General features: G+C 47.1%; 1 protein-coding gene across 4 annotated transcripts in view; it reads right to left on the bottom strand.

Moving 5' to 3' along the window:
* Positions 1-17,052, bottom strand: part of MYO3A (myosin IIIA) — a 226,934-nt gene that overhangs the window by 51,958 nt on the left and 157,924 nt on the right. For all 4 annotated transcript variants that reach the window (XR_012902077.1, XM_006115285.4, XM_075922537.1 and 1 more), the window contains 2 exons: positions 12,724-12,929; positions 3,421-3,532 (listed from right to left, as the gene is read on the bottom strand). Coding sequence is in view for 3 of the 4 variants with exons in the window: in XM_006115285.4 (XP_006115347.2) it covers positions 3,421-3,532; positions 12,724-12,929 (318 nt within the window). In the remaining variant the exon portion in view is untranslated. The remainder of the gene's footprint in view (positions 1-3,420; positions 3,533-12,723; positions 12,930-17,052) is intronic.

Below are 17,052 nucleotides of genomic sequence, written 5' to 3'. Positions count from 1 at the left end.
CTGAGATTTGTTTTGCGCAAAAAAGCCCCGATCGCGAAAATGGTGATCGGGGCTTTTTTGCGCAAAAGCGCATCTAGATTGCCACGGACGCTTTTCCACAAAAAGTGCTTTTGCGGAAAAGCGTTCAACTTTGATTGACTACATTAACAACCCTCATTCAAACTAGGGTGGTAGTGTAGACATACCCTAAAAGAACTGGGCTTGTTTAGTTTAGAAAAGAGAAGACAGAGAGGGAACATAATAGTAGTTTTCAAGTATCTAAAAAGGTGTTAAAAGAAGGAGGGAGAAAAATTGTTCTCTGTGGCCTCTGATAATAGGAGAAGAAGCAATGGGCTTAAATTGCAGCAAGAGAGGTTTAGGTTGGACATTAGGAAAAACTTCCTAACTGTCAGGGTGGTTAAACACTGGAATAAATTGCCCAGGGAGGTTGTGGAATCTCCATCACTGGAGAGCAGGTTGGGTAGACATCTATCAGGGATGATCAGACAGTGCTTGGTCCTGCTGTTAGTCAGGGGAATGGATTTGATGATCTCTCGAGGTCTCTTCCAGTTCTACTATTCTATGTGTAAGCAGGGTCTGAACCACTGTTTCCAATGCAACCAGCTGGAAGGGGAAAGGAATCCTGGGTGTGGTTATGCTCACTCAGTTGTTTAGCCCTGCAAGGTATTCAACTGTTGATATTTAAATACAGTTCATGCTGGAATGGGAAAGAAATCCTGGGTGTGCTTATGTAAATCCAGTTCAGCCAGTGCTATAGGCCTGATGAATGATCAATTGTTAGAATGGTATTTTGCCTGTTGTAACTAATTTGACTGTTGTGGGATCACAAACCATTTTAACCCTAAATGTAGGAATCGCAAAATCTGACCACCAGTGTTTGTAGGAGAGACACTGTCATGTAAAGGAACTTAAATGGACAAGCCTTTCCCATCCAGACACAAGTGCATTGAATTGGGAGAAGGAGCTTGAACCAGCAGGCCACATGCCTTCCAGGCATGAGCTGTAAGACTGGTTGAACCTGTCTCTCTTCCCCCCTGTTCTAAGGATAGACCTAAACAGATTCCATAAAGAATCTCTTTATTAATTTAAAATATTATTCCAGTGGAAGCTGGAATCTTTTGGCCAGCTGATGTGGTGGGTCAAGAGCTGAAATCACTGAGAAACTGACATCACAAAGAGCTGAAATTACTAGGTTTGGCCCATAGCCAGATCCGTCGCAGAAGCAGCAGCAGGTGGCCAGCAGGGCGGCTGGTAGGAGCAAGCAGCCGGTAGGCAGTCAGTGGGAGCAGCAGCAGGCAGCCAGCCAGGAGGCGGCTGGCAGGAGCACGCGGCTGTCAGGTGGCCAGAAGAGGAACTGGAAGGAACACGTGGTCGGCAGGAAACTGATGGGAGTGGCAGCAGGCGGCCAGCAGGGCAGCTGGCAGTAGCAAGTGGATGGCAGGCGGACTGTGGGAGTGGCAGCAGGTGGCCAGCAAGACAGGTGGCAGGAGCAGGTGGCTGGCAGGCAACCAGTGGGAGTGACTGGCAGGAGCAGTGGCGAGTGGCCAATGGTGTGGGTGAGACTCCTCCTACCCTGATCCCACAAGGGTGGGAGGTGATCTCTGAAAATCACCTCTGAGCTCTGGTCTGCCCTGACCAAGAATAGCAACTGTGAGTGGGGTACAGAGAAAGGCTAGGCATGTGAATGGAACACTTACATTGCTGGACCTGAGGGGCAAAGGACATTGCTCAATCCACTTTAGCTGGGACGCTTACACGTGGTTTGGTTATGAACTCTGGTTGTGGTGTTTTCCCAAGTTAATGCCATGTTACTTCTCTCCCTCTTTCATGGGGGCTTCGTCTATACTGCCCCCTCTTGCACAAGAAAATATACAAATGAGACAAAACGGTGAATATCGCCACGCCTCATTTGCATACTTAATGAGCTGCTATTTTGTGCAAGGAGCTTTTGTGGAAAAAGGAGCTATCTACCCGCTTTTTCAGGAAAAATGGCTCTTGTGCAAAATGGCAGCTCATTAAGTATGCAAATGAGGGTCGGCGATATTTGCCACTTCACCTCATTTGCATATTTTCTTGCGCAGGAGTGGGTAGTGTACATGTAGCCTAAAGTTTCTTTTCTACACTCAGACTCTCTGCTTGTGAGTGGGGAAGCATTGCCTCCCAGAGGCACCCAGAGGTGTGTGTAAATTTCCCAGGCTACTGGGTGGGGGCTCGAGCCATTTCTGTGATGGATAGATGGGGAAGAATCCCTAGATATTGAACCTGGCCCTGGCTGCTGCCAGCGCTACATGGCAGAAGGGTTACAGATAATTCTGTGATCCTGCCTCAGTTACATTGGTATACACCTGGATTAACTCCATTTAAGTAAAGAGTGGGATAAGAATTCCCATCTCTCCAGTTATTCTATTGTCTTTATCCCCATTTTCTCCTTTGGTCCCCCCTCACAACATAAGAAGTTGGGCAAGAGGTTAGATCGTTGTCTCAGCCCTCTCCAGCAAAACCTTCCCAAGGAATGTCCTTCTCCCTTGGAGGAAGATCTTTCTTCTCCTTTCTGGTAGTTTCAATATGATAATCCATCTCTGGTACATGAGATTGGGAGTGCCTGCTGGTAAACATGAAGTTTGGGCATGGAGCAAGGTGTCTCATAGACAGTAGGTGTCTCTGCAACTCAGACAGCTTCCGTTCCACGTCTCCCTCTTTGTCCCTTCTGCCTCCCCTCCCCTATTTTGTTACATTAGGAGAAGGGGAGACTCGAAATTAAAGTTGCCTGAGATGTGGAAACACCAGATTTTCTCCTATGGTGATGTCTCTGTCTAGCATACCTCCTGTAGTCTGCCAGCAGGGAGATCCTTTCTGATAAATTAGATCAGAAAGGCGGAGGGGGAAGGGAGGCTGATAAATTCTACTGGTGCCATGGGACAATAATGAGGGAGCAGACATTTATCTCCACCATAATCAGAGGCTACTCAAAACAATCTGCCATCCTATGCAAACCTTCAGTGTGCTGCCCTCCTCTTCATAGCCCACCACAGCAAATTTGGTCTGGCTGCTCCTCTGTTTGTATAGAGGGGCAGCCAAGCCAAATGTGAATGAGGGCATTGTGACCAAATGTAAAGGGCTGCAAAACCACTTGAATTTGGCCCAAGCACCCCCTGTTGTAACAAAAGGACAACTGTCGACATCTAGTTTGCTTATAGCTAGGGAAGCCTCGGTCAATAACCAAAATCTTCCCCTACTCTCTACATCTAAGACCATGGAGGGGCCAGGATTTCAGCCTAATTGTCAGAGAGGGGTGCCCAGTGAAATATTTTTTATACCAATGTGAATCCAAAGTAACTCCAGTGGAGTAACTGAGAGCAGACTTTGCTTAATATCTTTACAAACACAGTGCAGTGGATGCAAAGTATGTGAAAATATTACTTTGGTTTTTCCAAGAACCCAGTTGTCAAGGTGGGCTTTTTCCAAGATAGCAGCACAGGTTTCAGGGCTGACTGGAGGATCATCATTTGTTTTGTAACAAATGAAGTAATATCTAAAAGACAAAAATATGATTCTTTATTACAGTAACATGGAATGAATGAATAAAACAGATACATGCTAATCATCTAAATAAAACCTTGTTTAAAATGTTTTTGTATGAAGCAATACAGAATGTACTAAAAAGAAGAACATGGAAAAAACACTGTGTTTATATACAACATTTAAAACACAGTTAAAGATGCATTACAGACATCTTGTCTATCCTGGAGGGTTATTTAGTTCTATTAACAGGACTTTTAGAAAACAAACTGTCTAGTGGGATAGTGGTAGAAATGTAGCCGTGTTAGTCTGGTGTAGCTGAAACAAAATACAGGTCTATGTAGCACTTTAAAGACTAACAAGATGGTTTATTAGATGATGAGCTTTCGTGGGCCAGACCCACTTCCTCAGATCAAATAATGGAAGAAAATAGTCACAACCATATATACCAAAGGATACAATTTAAAAAAAATGAACACACATGAAAAGGACAAATCACATTACAGAACAGAAGGGGGATGTGCCGAAAGTGTCCGTCTGCTATGTACATTGGACAAACATCTCAGACACTTCGCCAAAGAATCAATGCCCACAAAATAGACATTAGACAGGATCACAAAGAAAAAACAGTTGCTTGTCATTTCAACCAGAAAGGACACTGTCTGAATGACCTGCTAACCTGCATCCTACTTCAGAAGACATTCAAATCTGCACTTGAAAGGGAATCCTCTGAACTGGCATTCATGCTAAAATTCGACACTCTCCACACGGGACTTAACAAAGACCCCAGCTATCTTACCCATTACAAAGATAGCTTCCCCCATTATCACCTCTAATTCTATTAACTCACAGACATCTCCCCTTCCCCACCTCTAATATCATTAAGTCACTGGCATTCACCTCCTCCCCCCCCCCACATCCCCCTTCTGTTCTGTAATGTGATTTGTCCTTTTCATGTGTGTTCATTTTTTTTAAATTGTATCCTTTGGTATATATGGTTGTGACTATTTTCTTCCATTATTTGATCTGAGGAAGTGGGTCTGGCCCACGAAAGCTCATCATCTAATAAACCATCTTGTTAGTCTTTAAAGTGCTACATAGACCTGTATTTTGTTTTTGTCTAGTGGGAGTTCATGCCAATTCTTTGCCTTTACTTCTTCTGTTTATATTGTGGATATCCCCTTACATCAATAACAAAGAAAAGTCAATCATTTTATTTACAGTTGTTTTCTGTTTAATTGTATTCTCTCAAATATTGAATTTAATAGCTTACACCAATACCTCTGCCACCACTAGCCTTAGGGTTGTCAGATAGTTGAACCAAAAATACCGAACACTCCCTCCCCCTAAAAAAAAACACTAGGAAAAAATTCTGTTGAGAAAAAAAACAGGGAGGGAGAAGACCAAAGCTGTTGAGTTTAAAAAAATTAAATATTAAAACAGCATAGCCCCTTTCAGAGTGAGTGCAGAGTTAGAATAGTGATAGGAATAGGGGAGAAGTTGAGCACTAAGATCCAGGAAAGGCATTGCTTCCCTTTGGTCTTTAGGCTTTTTGCTGGCAGCCATTTTGTATTCTTGTTCAAGCCAGAATTTAGCTTCCCTGTGGAACCAGGTAAGCAGAGGGTCTAGATGTGTCGGGGAGGAGGCCGGGGGCTGTGCCTCGTTGCCAAGTGTGCCCTAGGGTTGCCAGGTGTCCAGTATTTTCGCCTCCTAGCCAGGAAAAATAATCAGAAAATACTGGATATTTTAGGTGTCCGGTATTTTCTGAATTTTTTTTACCGGACTGTCTGGGTCAATACTGGACACCTGGCAACCCTAGCTAGCCTAGATTACAATATTTGCAGCCACACAACATCAGGTGGTGTAAAAATGGCTGCCTACTAGCTCCTTGCTGGGAGCATATTGCATGTGCATTGCAGAGAGTATACTGGCTTACAGTTCTTTGCTGAATGCAATTCAAGGTGTTGGTTTGATCTATGATCTTTACAGTTTGAGTCCTACATACCTTAGTGCAGGGGTGAGGAACCTTTTTCAGTTAGGGGCCACTGATACACAGAAAAATAAATTGGGGGCCATACACAGTTGAGAAGCAAAACCACAAAACCCTTCACTGAGGACCCCTCCGTGAGGACAAAAAAGAGAGGCTCATATTCACTTGACTTCACTCACAAATGTGCTTGTGCTCTAGGCCTGGAGGAGGGGGGCCGAAGGACGGGAAAGAGGAGGTGAGATACTGAGGCTTGGAGACTGGCTGAGGGGCGGGACTTGGGGTAAGAGCAAAGCAAGCCAGGGCTAGATCTGGCCTGCAGGCCATAGGTTTCCCACTCCTGCCTCAGGGAATGACTCTTGCCTCCTGTTTTAAACAACATTTGACATCAGTAGAAATGTCCTATGATGACACTATCTGGATGCATTCAGCTGAAGACAGAAAGTACATATATGAGAATCTCACTTTAGAATTTGCTCCTCTTTTGCTTCAATAGAGTCTGTTTGACACATTGCAAAGACTACTTATTCAGACTTTTTTCTGAGGTAGTAGAAAAGAGTGTGCAGAAAAACTGCAGGCTCTCTCTAAAATCTAACTTCAAGGTCCTTCAGGAAATCTGTGTAACTAGCACTGTCCTCTCTTTACCTCTCATAACACCCCATCTTTTGTATGTTACCTAGGGTGTATCTAGACTATAGTGTTTTTTCGAAAAAAGTGACCTTTTTTTTCGAAAAAACTATACCTGCATCTACACTACCACTGCGTTCTGTCGACAGTAAGTCGACAGAACGCGGCGGTTTTGTCGATGGCGATAAATCTTGTTTTACGAGGAATAATGCTCTTTTCGACAGAGTTCTGTCGAAAAAAGGTATGTGTGGATGTGGGGAAGAATTTATTTAGAAAATAAAGGCCTCCAGGAAGAAGCCCTGGTGGACACTCCTGCCAAAGCTTTCAACTCTATTGTTCCCGCCTGTAGCCATCTTTAAAAGGTACAGGCACCCAAGAGTAGCATTGTGGCAGCAAGCCAGCTCCAACCAGGACCCTGACTGCTCAGCTCTTCCTGGTAGGGCCACTCAGAGCCATGTCCCAGGGACAAGCCACCCAAGACACCCCTGGTCCCTCCAGGGACACATCCCCACAGCAAGCCAGGGACACCAAATGCCAGGCACCCTCCTGGTCTGAGCCCGAGATTGGTCTGAGCTCTTGGAGCTCTAGTCTGAAGAGGAGTCTCTTCAGGCCCCACAGTCCAGGAGGAGAAATGCAGACGTTTATGGCAGAATGGCTGATGGCCTTGCTAAGAAAGGCCACCACCCCTGCACATTAGACCAGGTCAGAGCCAAGGTGAAGGAGCTGAGGCAGGGGTATGTTAGAGCCCATGAGCGCAGCGCCTGCTCTGGGGAAACAGCACACTATTGTGCCTATTATGAGGACCTGCACCAGATCTTGGGGGCAGGGGAACCCCTGCCTCCTGAGAGGGTTGTGGAGTCTGGGGTGGAGACCCCTGTGCAGCAGCGGCCGCAACTCCAGGGTGAGACCCCAGAGGACCAGCAGCTCCAAGAGGAGGAGGAGGAGGAGGAGGACACCAGCAGGAGCACAGTGACCCTGACCCAGGAGCCAAACACCCAGATGCAGGAGGCCTCCCAGACAACTTTGGACACTGGGGAGGGAACATCAGGTGAGTGCTGTGAGAGTCCAACACACACAGGGCAGGGGAGGTGGGAGCAAAGTGGATGGTGCAGGGTGTGAGGGGGGAGCAGGGGCTGAGGGGGAATCAGGGAGTGGGGGGGCAGGCTGAGCAGGACCAGGCACAGGACCAGGGAAGGCAATGGCCTCCCAGATAGCAGTGGAAATATCAGTGCGCTGCTGGACTAACTTGTCCAGCAAGCGCCTGCGCCACTCTGCCTCTGTCATGCTGATCACAGCCTGGGGGGGAATGCCACACCTGTCCCACCACCCAGATGGCAGTAGGGAACCCATCATCACTGGCGCACCTATTTGGACCCGGTGCACCAGCAGATCTCGGTCCTGCAAGGGATGCAGGAGACATTTAAACAGAGGATGCAGGCAGAGGCAGAGTGGCGCAGGCGCTTGCTGGACAAGTTAGTCCAGCAGCGCACTGATATTTCCACTGCTATCTGGGAGGCCATTGCCTTCCCTGGTCCTGTGCCTGGTCCTGCTCCTCCTGCTCAGCCTGCCCCCCCCCCCCACTCCCTGCTCCCCCCTCATCCCCTGCCATCACAGCCCCAGGCACAGCCCTACCTCATGCTCAGCCCCCTACTGTCCCAGCCCACATGCGTGGCTGTCTCTGAGGAGGCCTCCGCAGCCAAAGTGCCAGGGGCTCTTCATCCAGACGGCACCCTCAGCTCTGAGCCTCCCTCCCCTCTTCCAGGTTGACATCCCCCTTCCCACCTGTGAGTGTCAGTAAGGGAAGCACTTTAGTTTGTTAACAAACTATTTAATTTTCTGAACAAAAGAATTTTATAGTTTTTGAAATAATCAACAGTGAAATAAATTGTCAACATTTTTTCACCAACACCTGTCTCTGTTCTTAGTGTGAATGCGTACAATGTGTGAATGTGGGGCCGGGAGGAGTTTTGGGGAGGAAGGCACTGTGGGCATGGAGCAACCCCACATTTGGAAGGCCCTGGGGAAACTCATTGGCCTCCTTGGGAGAATTGCTCCCTCAGGGTTTCCCAAATGTGCAATCCTGGCTGGTGGGCTTGCCAGATGGCAGCTGTCCGGGGCTGCTCAAAGTGCCTCCCCTCCACATCAGCCCTTGTCCCCCATGGTAGGAGGAAGGCCTCTCCTTTCCTCTCCACCACTAGATTGTGCAGCACACAACATGCAGCAACCACATCCGGGATGTTATGTTCTCCCATGTCCAGCCAAGTGAGCAGGCATCTAAATCTGCCCTTCAGATGGCCAAAGGTGCATTCCACTTGGAAGCGAGCCCGATTCAGGTGGGAGTTAAACAGTTCCCTGCTCGTATCCAGGTGTCCCGTGAATGGCTTCATGAGCCGGGGCATAAGGGGATACGCCGCGTTGGCCATGATGCATGTAGGCATCTGCACATCCCTGACTGCATAGTTTTGCTGCGGGAAAAATGTCCCAGCCTGCGGTACAGGTATGAGTTCCGGAAGATGCGGGCATCGTGTGCCCGGCCTGACCACCCAACACAAATGTTTGAATTGTTCCCAGTGGTCGACCAGGGCCTGCAGCACCATGGAAAAGTAGCCCTTTCTATTAATATACTGTGCTGCTCGATGGGGTGGTGCATGGATCGGGATGTGAGTCCCATCGAGTGCTTCATCGCACTTCGGAAAACCCATCCCCATCCCTAGACACCAGTTTCAGTTTAGGTTTGCTATTCTTTTTATGAAATTTACTTCATGAAAGCCAGGAAAACCAATGGGAAAGACTGTTGAAATGTGAATCGTATATAGATACCTGCTGCTGTTTCTTCTGTGTGTGAGTTTAAGCCAGGAGTTGGGAGACAGAGAATGATTTAAATGCAGGCAGGACTACTATGCCTCCAAGGAATTTGAGGCATGCAAGCTGACTGAACCACGAAGGGATCATGAGTAAATAAGAGGAAAAAATGTGTATTTAGTCACAATCAGGGTATTTCTCTTTGTTCTGGTTGTTTGTTTAATCTTCTCTTTGTGAATCTATGCCATCCCTCCCCCACTCACTATATTTAAGCTACAGCCCAAAGAGCTATGGTTCTTTGTGTTATCTGTTCTTTTCTTAGTTGCTTTTTTAACACCTAGCAACATGTATGCTTTATTAAGGATATCTTTTTGTTTCTTGTTAATAAATTCATCTTTTTTTAGGTGCTGATTTGATTCTTGCATCCTGGAAGGTAACAGGCAGTCTGTGCCTAGCCTGAGAGCTCAGCTATCAGAGATACAGTTTGTTTTCGGTGCTTTTCATTTCTTTTTTCAAGCTCTCTTGGGGCAAAAGAGGTTGGGGTACCCCTGGGAATTCAAGTGTTCCTTTCTGTTTTTTTCAGGATTAAATCACTTGATGGTGGCAGCCTTTCCCCCCACTAGAGTCAGTGAATCTGAGACTTTGAGGAGTGTTTGTAAGCAGAGCCTATAGAGGCAAGGTATTTAAGGTCTCAAGTGGCCCCCACCTTCTTCACTTGGGGTACGTCTAGACTACAACCCTCTTTCAAAAGAGAGCGTCTAGATTGCAACCACTTCTTTCGAAAAAGAAAGCCGCTTTTTCAAAAAAGAGCACCCAGGCTGTTTGGATGCTCTCTTTCATAAAAGCCCTGTTTGCATTCAATAACACCGTTTTTTGAAAGATCACTTTAAAAAAAAAGGCATTGTTCCTCATAAAATGAGGTTTTCCGCGGTCAAAAAAACTGCTGCATTCTTTTGATTTAATTTTGAAAGAATGCAGCAGCCATCTAGATCCAGGTGAAGTTTTTTCGAAAAAAGGCCACTTTTTGAAAAAACCCTGTAGTCTAGACACATCCTTGGAGTGCCGGAGTGGGGAACAGTTCTGACAAATACAATAAACTCTTTCTAGTTTTCTTAGTTCAAGAAATTACGTGGATGCCATGTGTGCCTCCTTCAAGCTTGATTGTCTTCTTTTTATGTCATCCAACTCCTCTATACCCATAAAGCCTGCATCACTCAGGTGTAACCGACAGCAATATTTTGTTCACAGTATAATAAAAAGGAGACAATATAATATCAAAACCAGTTCCTACAGCTTCTTCTTTCTACTGCTCATTGGCTAGGCTAATTTTCAGTCCACTGAACCAACTTTCCTATTTTCCCAGGTCTATAACTGTAAGTCTCAATAAAAAAACTGCCAGCTCTTTAACAAAACTCCTTGTGGTGTAGGTCAGATCTTCCATGGGTGTGAATTGACCCTGGTTGAAATCAGTAGAGCATGAGTGATTTACACCCATGGAAGACTGGTCCCACTATGCTCTGCTCCCCATCCTTTACACTAGCAGGAAAATCTTCAAAAAGCATTAACCAAAGCCACAGACACACTTTGTTCACTTATTGAAATGAGGTTCAACAGCCTTCATCATCAAGCTGTGCTTTTTCTGACACTGTCATGGCCCCCTCCATGTGCTCTCCTGAAACTTACTTATCAAACCATCAGCTTGTTCTTTTTCTGTATCTCTGTCTTCAATTGTCTACTTCTGGTGCCGATTAATTTAAAGTGTTTCTGTCAGAGTGGGTGTTATCTGCACAATTTTTCCTATTTTTCACTGTAAATCTAAGTTCTTATTCAGGAAAATGTCTGACCTTACATTTGTACACGAGAAACGTATCTCTTATGAGTGGAGCCTTTTTTATTTAACAATCTCCCAATGATAACAAGTGTCAGACTAGTCTCTTAATAAATGTCCAATGTTCCCTCTTATCTTTTCCATCCAGGTGCATTTTTTCCCCATCCGTATGCGGAATAATTTTTTGTGTGCACTGACGCATGTGTGAATGTGCATCACCAGTAAAAACAAAACCCTAGCTGTGAGCATTCTGCTAATTATCTAGGTGGCATTTGAATCTCCCTTGAGTGGCTGCACAAGTACCCAGATTACAGGGAACAATGGCTAGCTCTTTGGGGCTAGAGGTACAGTACTGCTTTCTGGAGGATGTCATCTTTTGTCCACATTCTAAGATTTAATTTAAAATAGTAATTTTCTAGCTCTTATCATTCTGAAGAAATTTTTTTTTCAGTGGTGTCTGCCTGAGTCTGTAGCAAGCCTGGAATATGTCGGAGATGCATGATTGTTCCTTATAAATGAAAACAGTGTGCTACCCTCATGTTGGTACAGTCAAGCTTGGGAAAAACACCTCAGCAGCCCAACACTGTAGCATTTAATTTCAGAAAGGGGAACTGCACAAAAATGAGGAAGTTAGTTAAACAGAAATTAAAAGGTACAGTGACAAAAGTAAAATCTCTGCAAACTTCATGGAAACTTTTCAAAGACACCATAACAGAAGCCCAACTTAAATGTGTACCCCAAGTTAAAAAGCACAATAAGAGAACCAAAAAAGTGCCACTGTGGCTTAACAGCCAAGTAAAAGAAGCAATGACAGATAAAAAGACATCTTTTAAAAAGTGGAAGTCAAATCCTAGTGAGGAAAATAGAAAGGACCATAAACTTGGTCAAATTAAGTGTAAAAATATAATAAGAAAAGCCATAAAGGAGTTTGAAGAACATCTAGCCAAAAACTCTAAAAGGAATAGCAAAATGTTTTTTAAGGATATCAGAAGCAGGAAGCCGTCTAAATAACCAGTGGGGCCCTTGGACAATTGAGATGCTAAAGGAGCACTCAAAAATGATAAAATCATTGCAGAGAAGCTAAATTAATTTTTTGCTTCAGTCTTCACGGCTGAGGATATTGGGGACTTTCTCAAACATGAGCCATTCCTTTTAGGTGACAAATCTGAGGAATTGTCCCAGATTGAGGTGTCATTAGAGGAGGTTTTGGAAGAAACTGATAAACTGAACAGTAACATGTCCCCAGACCAGATGGCATTCACCCAAGAGTTGTGAAAGAACTCAAATGTGAAATTGCGGAACTAGCACCTGTGGTTTGTAACCTATCCTTTACATCAGCTTCTGTTCCTAATGACTGGAAGATAGCTAATGTGACGCCAATATTTAAAAAAGATTCTAGAGGTGATCCTGGCAATTACAGGCCAGTAAATCTAATGTCAGCACCGGGCAAATTGGTTGAAAATATAGTAAAGAATAAAATTGTCAGACACCTGGATGAATATAATTTGTTGGGGGAAAGTCAACATGGTTTATGTAAAGGGAAATCATGTCTTCCTAATCAGTAGAGTTCTTTGAGGAAAGGGGGGCTCCACAAACATATGGACAAGGGGGATGTAGTAGATATAGTATACTTAGATTTCCAAAAATCCTTTGACAAGGTCCCTCACCAAAGGCTCTTAAGTAAAGTAAGTTGTCAGAGGATAACAGGGAAGGTCCTTTTGTGGATTGGTAACTGTGTCATGTTCCTTCCATCTGTGGCATCTGGTATTGGCCACTGTCAGCAGACAGGTACTGGGCTAGGTGGACTGTAGGTCTGACCCAGTATGGCCGTTCTTATGTTCTTGTGATCTTTGGCAAAGATCTTGTCTTTAAACCTGTTTTATAAAAGCACCACACACTGTACTTTCTGAAAATATCAGACAACGGTCATAGAAGCAAGCTCATATGTACATGCACTCACCGTTTGATGAAGTTAGCAAACAGTATACGATGGGAATAACCCTGTCTCCGAATTCTTGCTGTCTCCAGAATTCCTGTGTAACGCAGCTGGACCAGTACCTTCTCTTTGTCATACTTGTGTGCCTGCCGATCATTGTTTGGCTTGATACAACGGACAAAATGAGGCTGGCCAACCACCATTTTTGATAATAAATCCATCAGAGAATACTTCAGGAAAACAAAGAAACATTTTCTGTTGTGATACATAAAAGCCTTCTGTGATACAAACACATCTGTGCATTTGAAGCTTCATTTTACATGAGTGGTACTGTAGGTATAACTCCAAATACACCTAAATTCTGCTAGCATTTTAACAGTAGTCAAAGCAAGCTGACATTCTAGCCTCTCTGACATCAACCATACTTGAGCCAAACATTACCGTCAGAACTGAACCACATTATTAGGAAATTTTAAAAATCCATTGTTTTCTATGCTCCTGTTTTAAATATTTATATAAAGTCCTTGTTGATCTTGGAATCAGGAACCCATCAATTCTTAGTTGACCTCTTAGCAGTAAGAGGTCAGGCGAAGAATGGGAGGTTTAAGTGTGGCAAGGTAATAAATGCAACTTTCCTTTTCTGGGGAGTGAATCAAGATAACCAAACAGGCCTAAAGCACATCTGGCTAGGGTCATCTGATTCTGCAATTTCCTCTGGTTCTGTTATGGAGCCACGGGGGTGTAACTAACTATAGCTGTCCTCCCTAGGAGGATCCCAAGAAGAAAGCTGCAGCAGCAGAAACACCCGTTCACAATTGACATAGATGCTTTGCACAGCCCCCACCCAGCTGCTCCCGAGCTTGGCACAGGCTGGATTGTAGCTTTCCATGTCAGAAGGGCTGAGTCTGGACCTCATGGTTCTGATGGGTTTCTCCAGAATTGCTCCATTGCTGGATCCTATTAACATCCAAATGAAGAGGCTAATTCTGAATTCAAAGTGACTGAAAGGAAACTAGCAGCCAGGAGTAGTAAGTCAGCTAAGTGATAGTATACTAGACACACACCACCAGTGCACGTGCAGGACTTCAAGCAGCATATATTCTGCATTAAAATCTGTATTTCCATTATGAACAGATGCTGCACTGTGTGGTATAGCGGGGGAAGTGTCAAAGAAGGAGGGAACTGCTTATTGTAAGAGTCAATAAGTAGCTAATCTGGGGTCACTACGAATATCAAAAAATGGGAAACTGTCTTTGTAATGTGTAAGATAATTATCATCTCAATTAAGGCCCATTAGCAATGTGTCGAATTTTAGCATAAATAAAAGTTTGAAGTCTCACTTTGTAATCTGGTGTTAAAGTCTCTTTGTTGTAAGACTTATGTTGTCAGGTCTTTAAGAGAATGACCAATTTGATTGAAATGCTGGCTGTGGAGATTTCTGGTGTCTGATCCATGAGGGTATGTCTATACTACAGCACTATTTCGAATTAACGTAATTCGAAATAAATTCAAATTAAGCTAATTCGAAATAATGCATATAGATACAAAATCTATTTCGAAATAGCATCCACACTGATTGGACGCGGGATCTCATTTAAGGGCAGCTGAAACCGGTTCCAGCAGAGCATCAGGGCAGTAGTTGCTTTGTGTGGCTGCTGTCTGAGGCTCATGCTTATAGGGACCCCCTTAGACAGCCAGTTCTCAGCTTTCCCGCTTTGCTGAGGGACAGCAAAGCGTTTTCCTCTCTGTCTGCTTTGGTTGCTATCATTTGGGACACCACAGCACTTGGCACCATGGAGCCAGAGCTGCCCCTAGGCACTCTGGTGCTCATTTTGAATGTCTTGCTGCAAGCCTGGCAGCAATTGCTAGAGGCTACCTGGCACCATTTGCTGCAGGCCAGCTCCCTGGCCCTCCCCCTGCTCCACCTGGGGGCTGTGGAGGAGCAGCAGCAATGCCCTGATACCAGTGTGCCCCACCGCATCTGGAGTCTGGACACCAGCAGTAACTGGTGGGACCACATTGTCCTGGAGTGCTGGGGAGACCAACAGTGGACCCAGAACTTCAGGATGAAGAAAGACACTTTCCTTGAGTTCTGCGAGTGGCTTGCCCCTGCTCTGCAGAGATGGGACACACGCATGAGGCCCGCCATTCCCCGTCACAAGCGGGTGGCCATCGCCCTCTGGAAGCTCTCCATACCGGATAGCTACCAATCCGTTGGCAACCAGTTTAGTGTGGGGAGATCCACCGTCGGAGCGGTGCTCATGCAGGTACGGCAGTCACCAGCCACTGGGCCAGGAAGGGGGGGCTGCAAGGAGGAGATGGGCTGCCCCAGGGAAAACAGGGAGGAGGAGGTGGTGTAAGTGACCTCAAAGGGAGGATTCGGTTTGTCCCAGCCGCGCTACAGACCTCCTGTGGTGGCCAGGATTGCAGCGGGGGATGCTCCTGGGTGTGGGGCGTGGGGCAGTGGCAGGGAACGAACACTCCCAGCCATCCCAGTGACCCTCGGTTTTGTGTCTCTCTGCAGATGGTCAAGGCCATCAACAGGGTACTGCTCCGCAGAGTTGTCCGCTTCACCAACCTGGACACGGTCATCCAGGGGTTCGGCGCTCTGGGCTTCCCCATCTGCGGGTGGGGGGGGGGGGGGCAATCGACAGGACGCTCATCCCCATCTGTGCTCCGGAACACCAAGCCTCCTTGTACATCAACCGCAAGGGGTACTTCTTTGTAGATCTTGCAGGCCGTGTCTGACCACCGGGGCTAGTTCACGGACATCAATGTTCATGGACCAGCAAAGCACACAACGCGCGGGTATATAGCAACTCCTCTGTGTGCTGGGACTTTCTTCCCTCACCGCCACATCAGGGTCAGGGACATGGACATGCCAGTGTGCCTGCTGAGGGATGTGGCCTACCCTCTACAGCCCTGGCTCATGAAGCCCTACACAGGACACCTGAACCCCTCCCGGCAGGCCTTCAATGCCAAGCTTGGAACGACCCACACTGAGGTCAAGGGGGCCTTTGGACGACTGAAATCACGGTTTAGATGCCTCCTCACCCACCTGGACCTCTCCCAGCACAATATTCCGCACGTGGTGGCAGCATGCTGTGTGCTCCACAATTTATGTGAGAAGAAGGGGGAGACTTTCCTGCCAGCTTTGATGGCAGAGGCTGACTGGCTGGCCGGCCAGTATGCACAGCCCCGCATGGCTGCCAGCTGGGAGGCCCTTCGGGGGGGCTGTCTGCATCCGGGAAGCCCTGTGGGAGAGCTTCCAGGCAGAGGAGGACTGAAATCCCCCATGCATGCCCCACTGGGGCCTTGTGCCTTACATACCACCCCCACCTCCTTCCTCTTTCCTCTCCCTAACCCCCCTTCCTGATGTACAATAAAAACACCTGTGTTGCCACAAAATAATCTCTTTATTTAACATAACTGGGGTGGGGAGATGGGGAGACTGAGGGCAGGAGAGGGGAGGGGGGACACCTGGGAGGAGGGAGCTGGAAGGGGGAGGCAAGGGGAGGAAGGAGGAGGGGAAGCTCAGGGTTGGGGGTCTTGCCGGCCCACCTGTCTCCCAGCACTGTGGTTGTGGGGGCCTCGGCGTCCCCGGGGGGAGTGGGTGTGGAGGGTGGGGCAGGAGGGATGGGGGGGGCGGAAGAAGCAGGAGGGGGAGCAGGGGTGGGAGGAGGAGCAATAGCTGGGGCGGCCGCAGGGGCTGGAGCAGCACGAGGCAGCAATCGGTCTGCCAGGGCCTGCAGGTGCTCGTGGAGGGCACGGCCCTGCTCCTGCAGCTCCCTCAAGCTCTCCCGCTGCAGCTGCAGGTCTTCTTGCACCCACTGCTCCTGGCTGTGGACCTGCCTTCCCTGTAACCCCAGGTGCTGCCACTGGTACTCCTGGTTGTGGGTGCGCCTGCTGGCCCGGGTGCGGGTGGAGGGTCCAGGCGGGGTGGTGCGTCCTGCACTCGCAGGTGCTGCGGCTGTGATTAAACAATAGAAGTGGTCAGTTCTCCCTGGGGACACAATGGGTGAAACCTAACCCCACTCTGCAAGGCGAGTATGGCAGGTCTCCGTACCATCACGTCCGGCTATCCCCGGGAGTGTGAGGTGGCCCAGGATTGCACCCTAACCCCTGTGCTGCCTATAGTGTGGGGTGTGTGTGTGTGTGGGGGGGAAGATGTGCCCTGCCTCTGTATAGAGGGGGCGTCTGGAGGGAGGGCAGTGTTCAGTGTCTCTCCCTGGGGTCAGGAGCCTGTCATGTGCCTTCATGCATAAATGTGTGTGGGGAACAGGCCAAGGCCCCTGCATGGCACCCAGCTGGGGCTACATGTCCCAGATGGCATGGCAGATGCACAGGTTGCCG

Source organism: Pelodiscus sinensis, chromosome 2, assembly GCF_049634645.1.
Source record: "Pelodiscus sinensis isolate JC-2024 chromosome 2, ASM4963464v1, whole genome shotgun sequence".
NCBI classification, from domain to species: domain Eukaryota; kingdom Metazoa; phylum Chordata; order Testudines; family Trionychidae; genus Pelodiscus; species Pelodiscus sinensis.
This window is presented reverse-complemented; position numbering and strand designations above follow the sequence as displayed.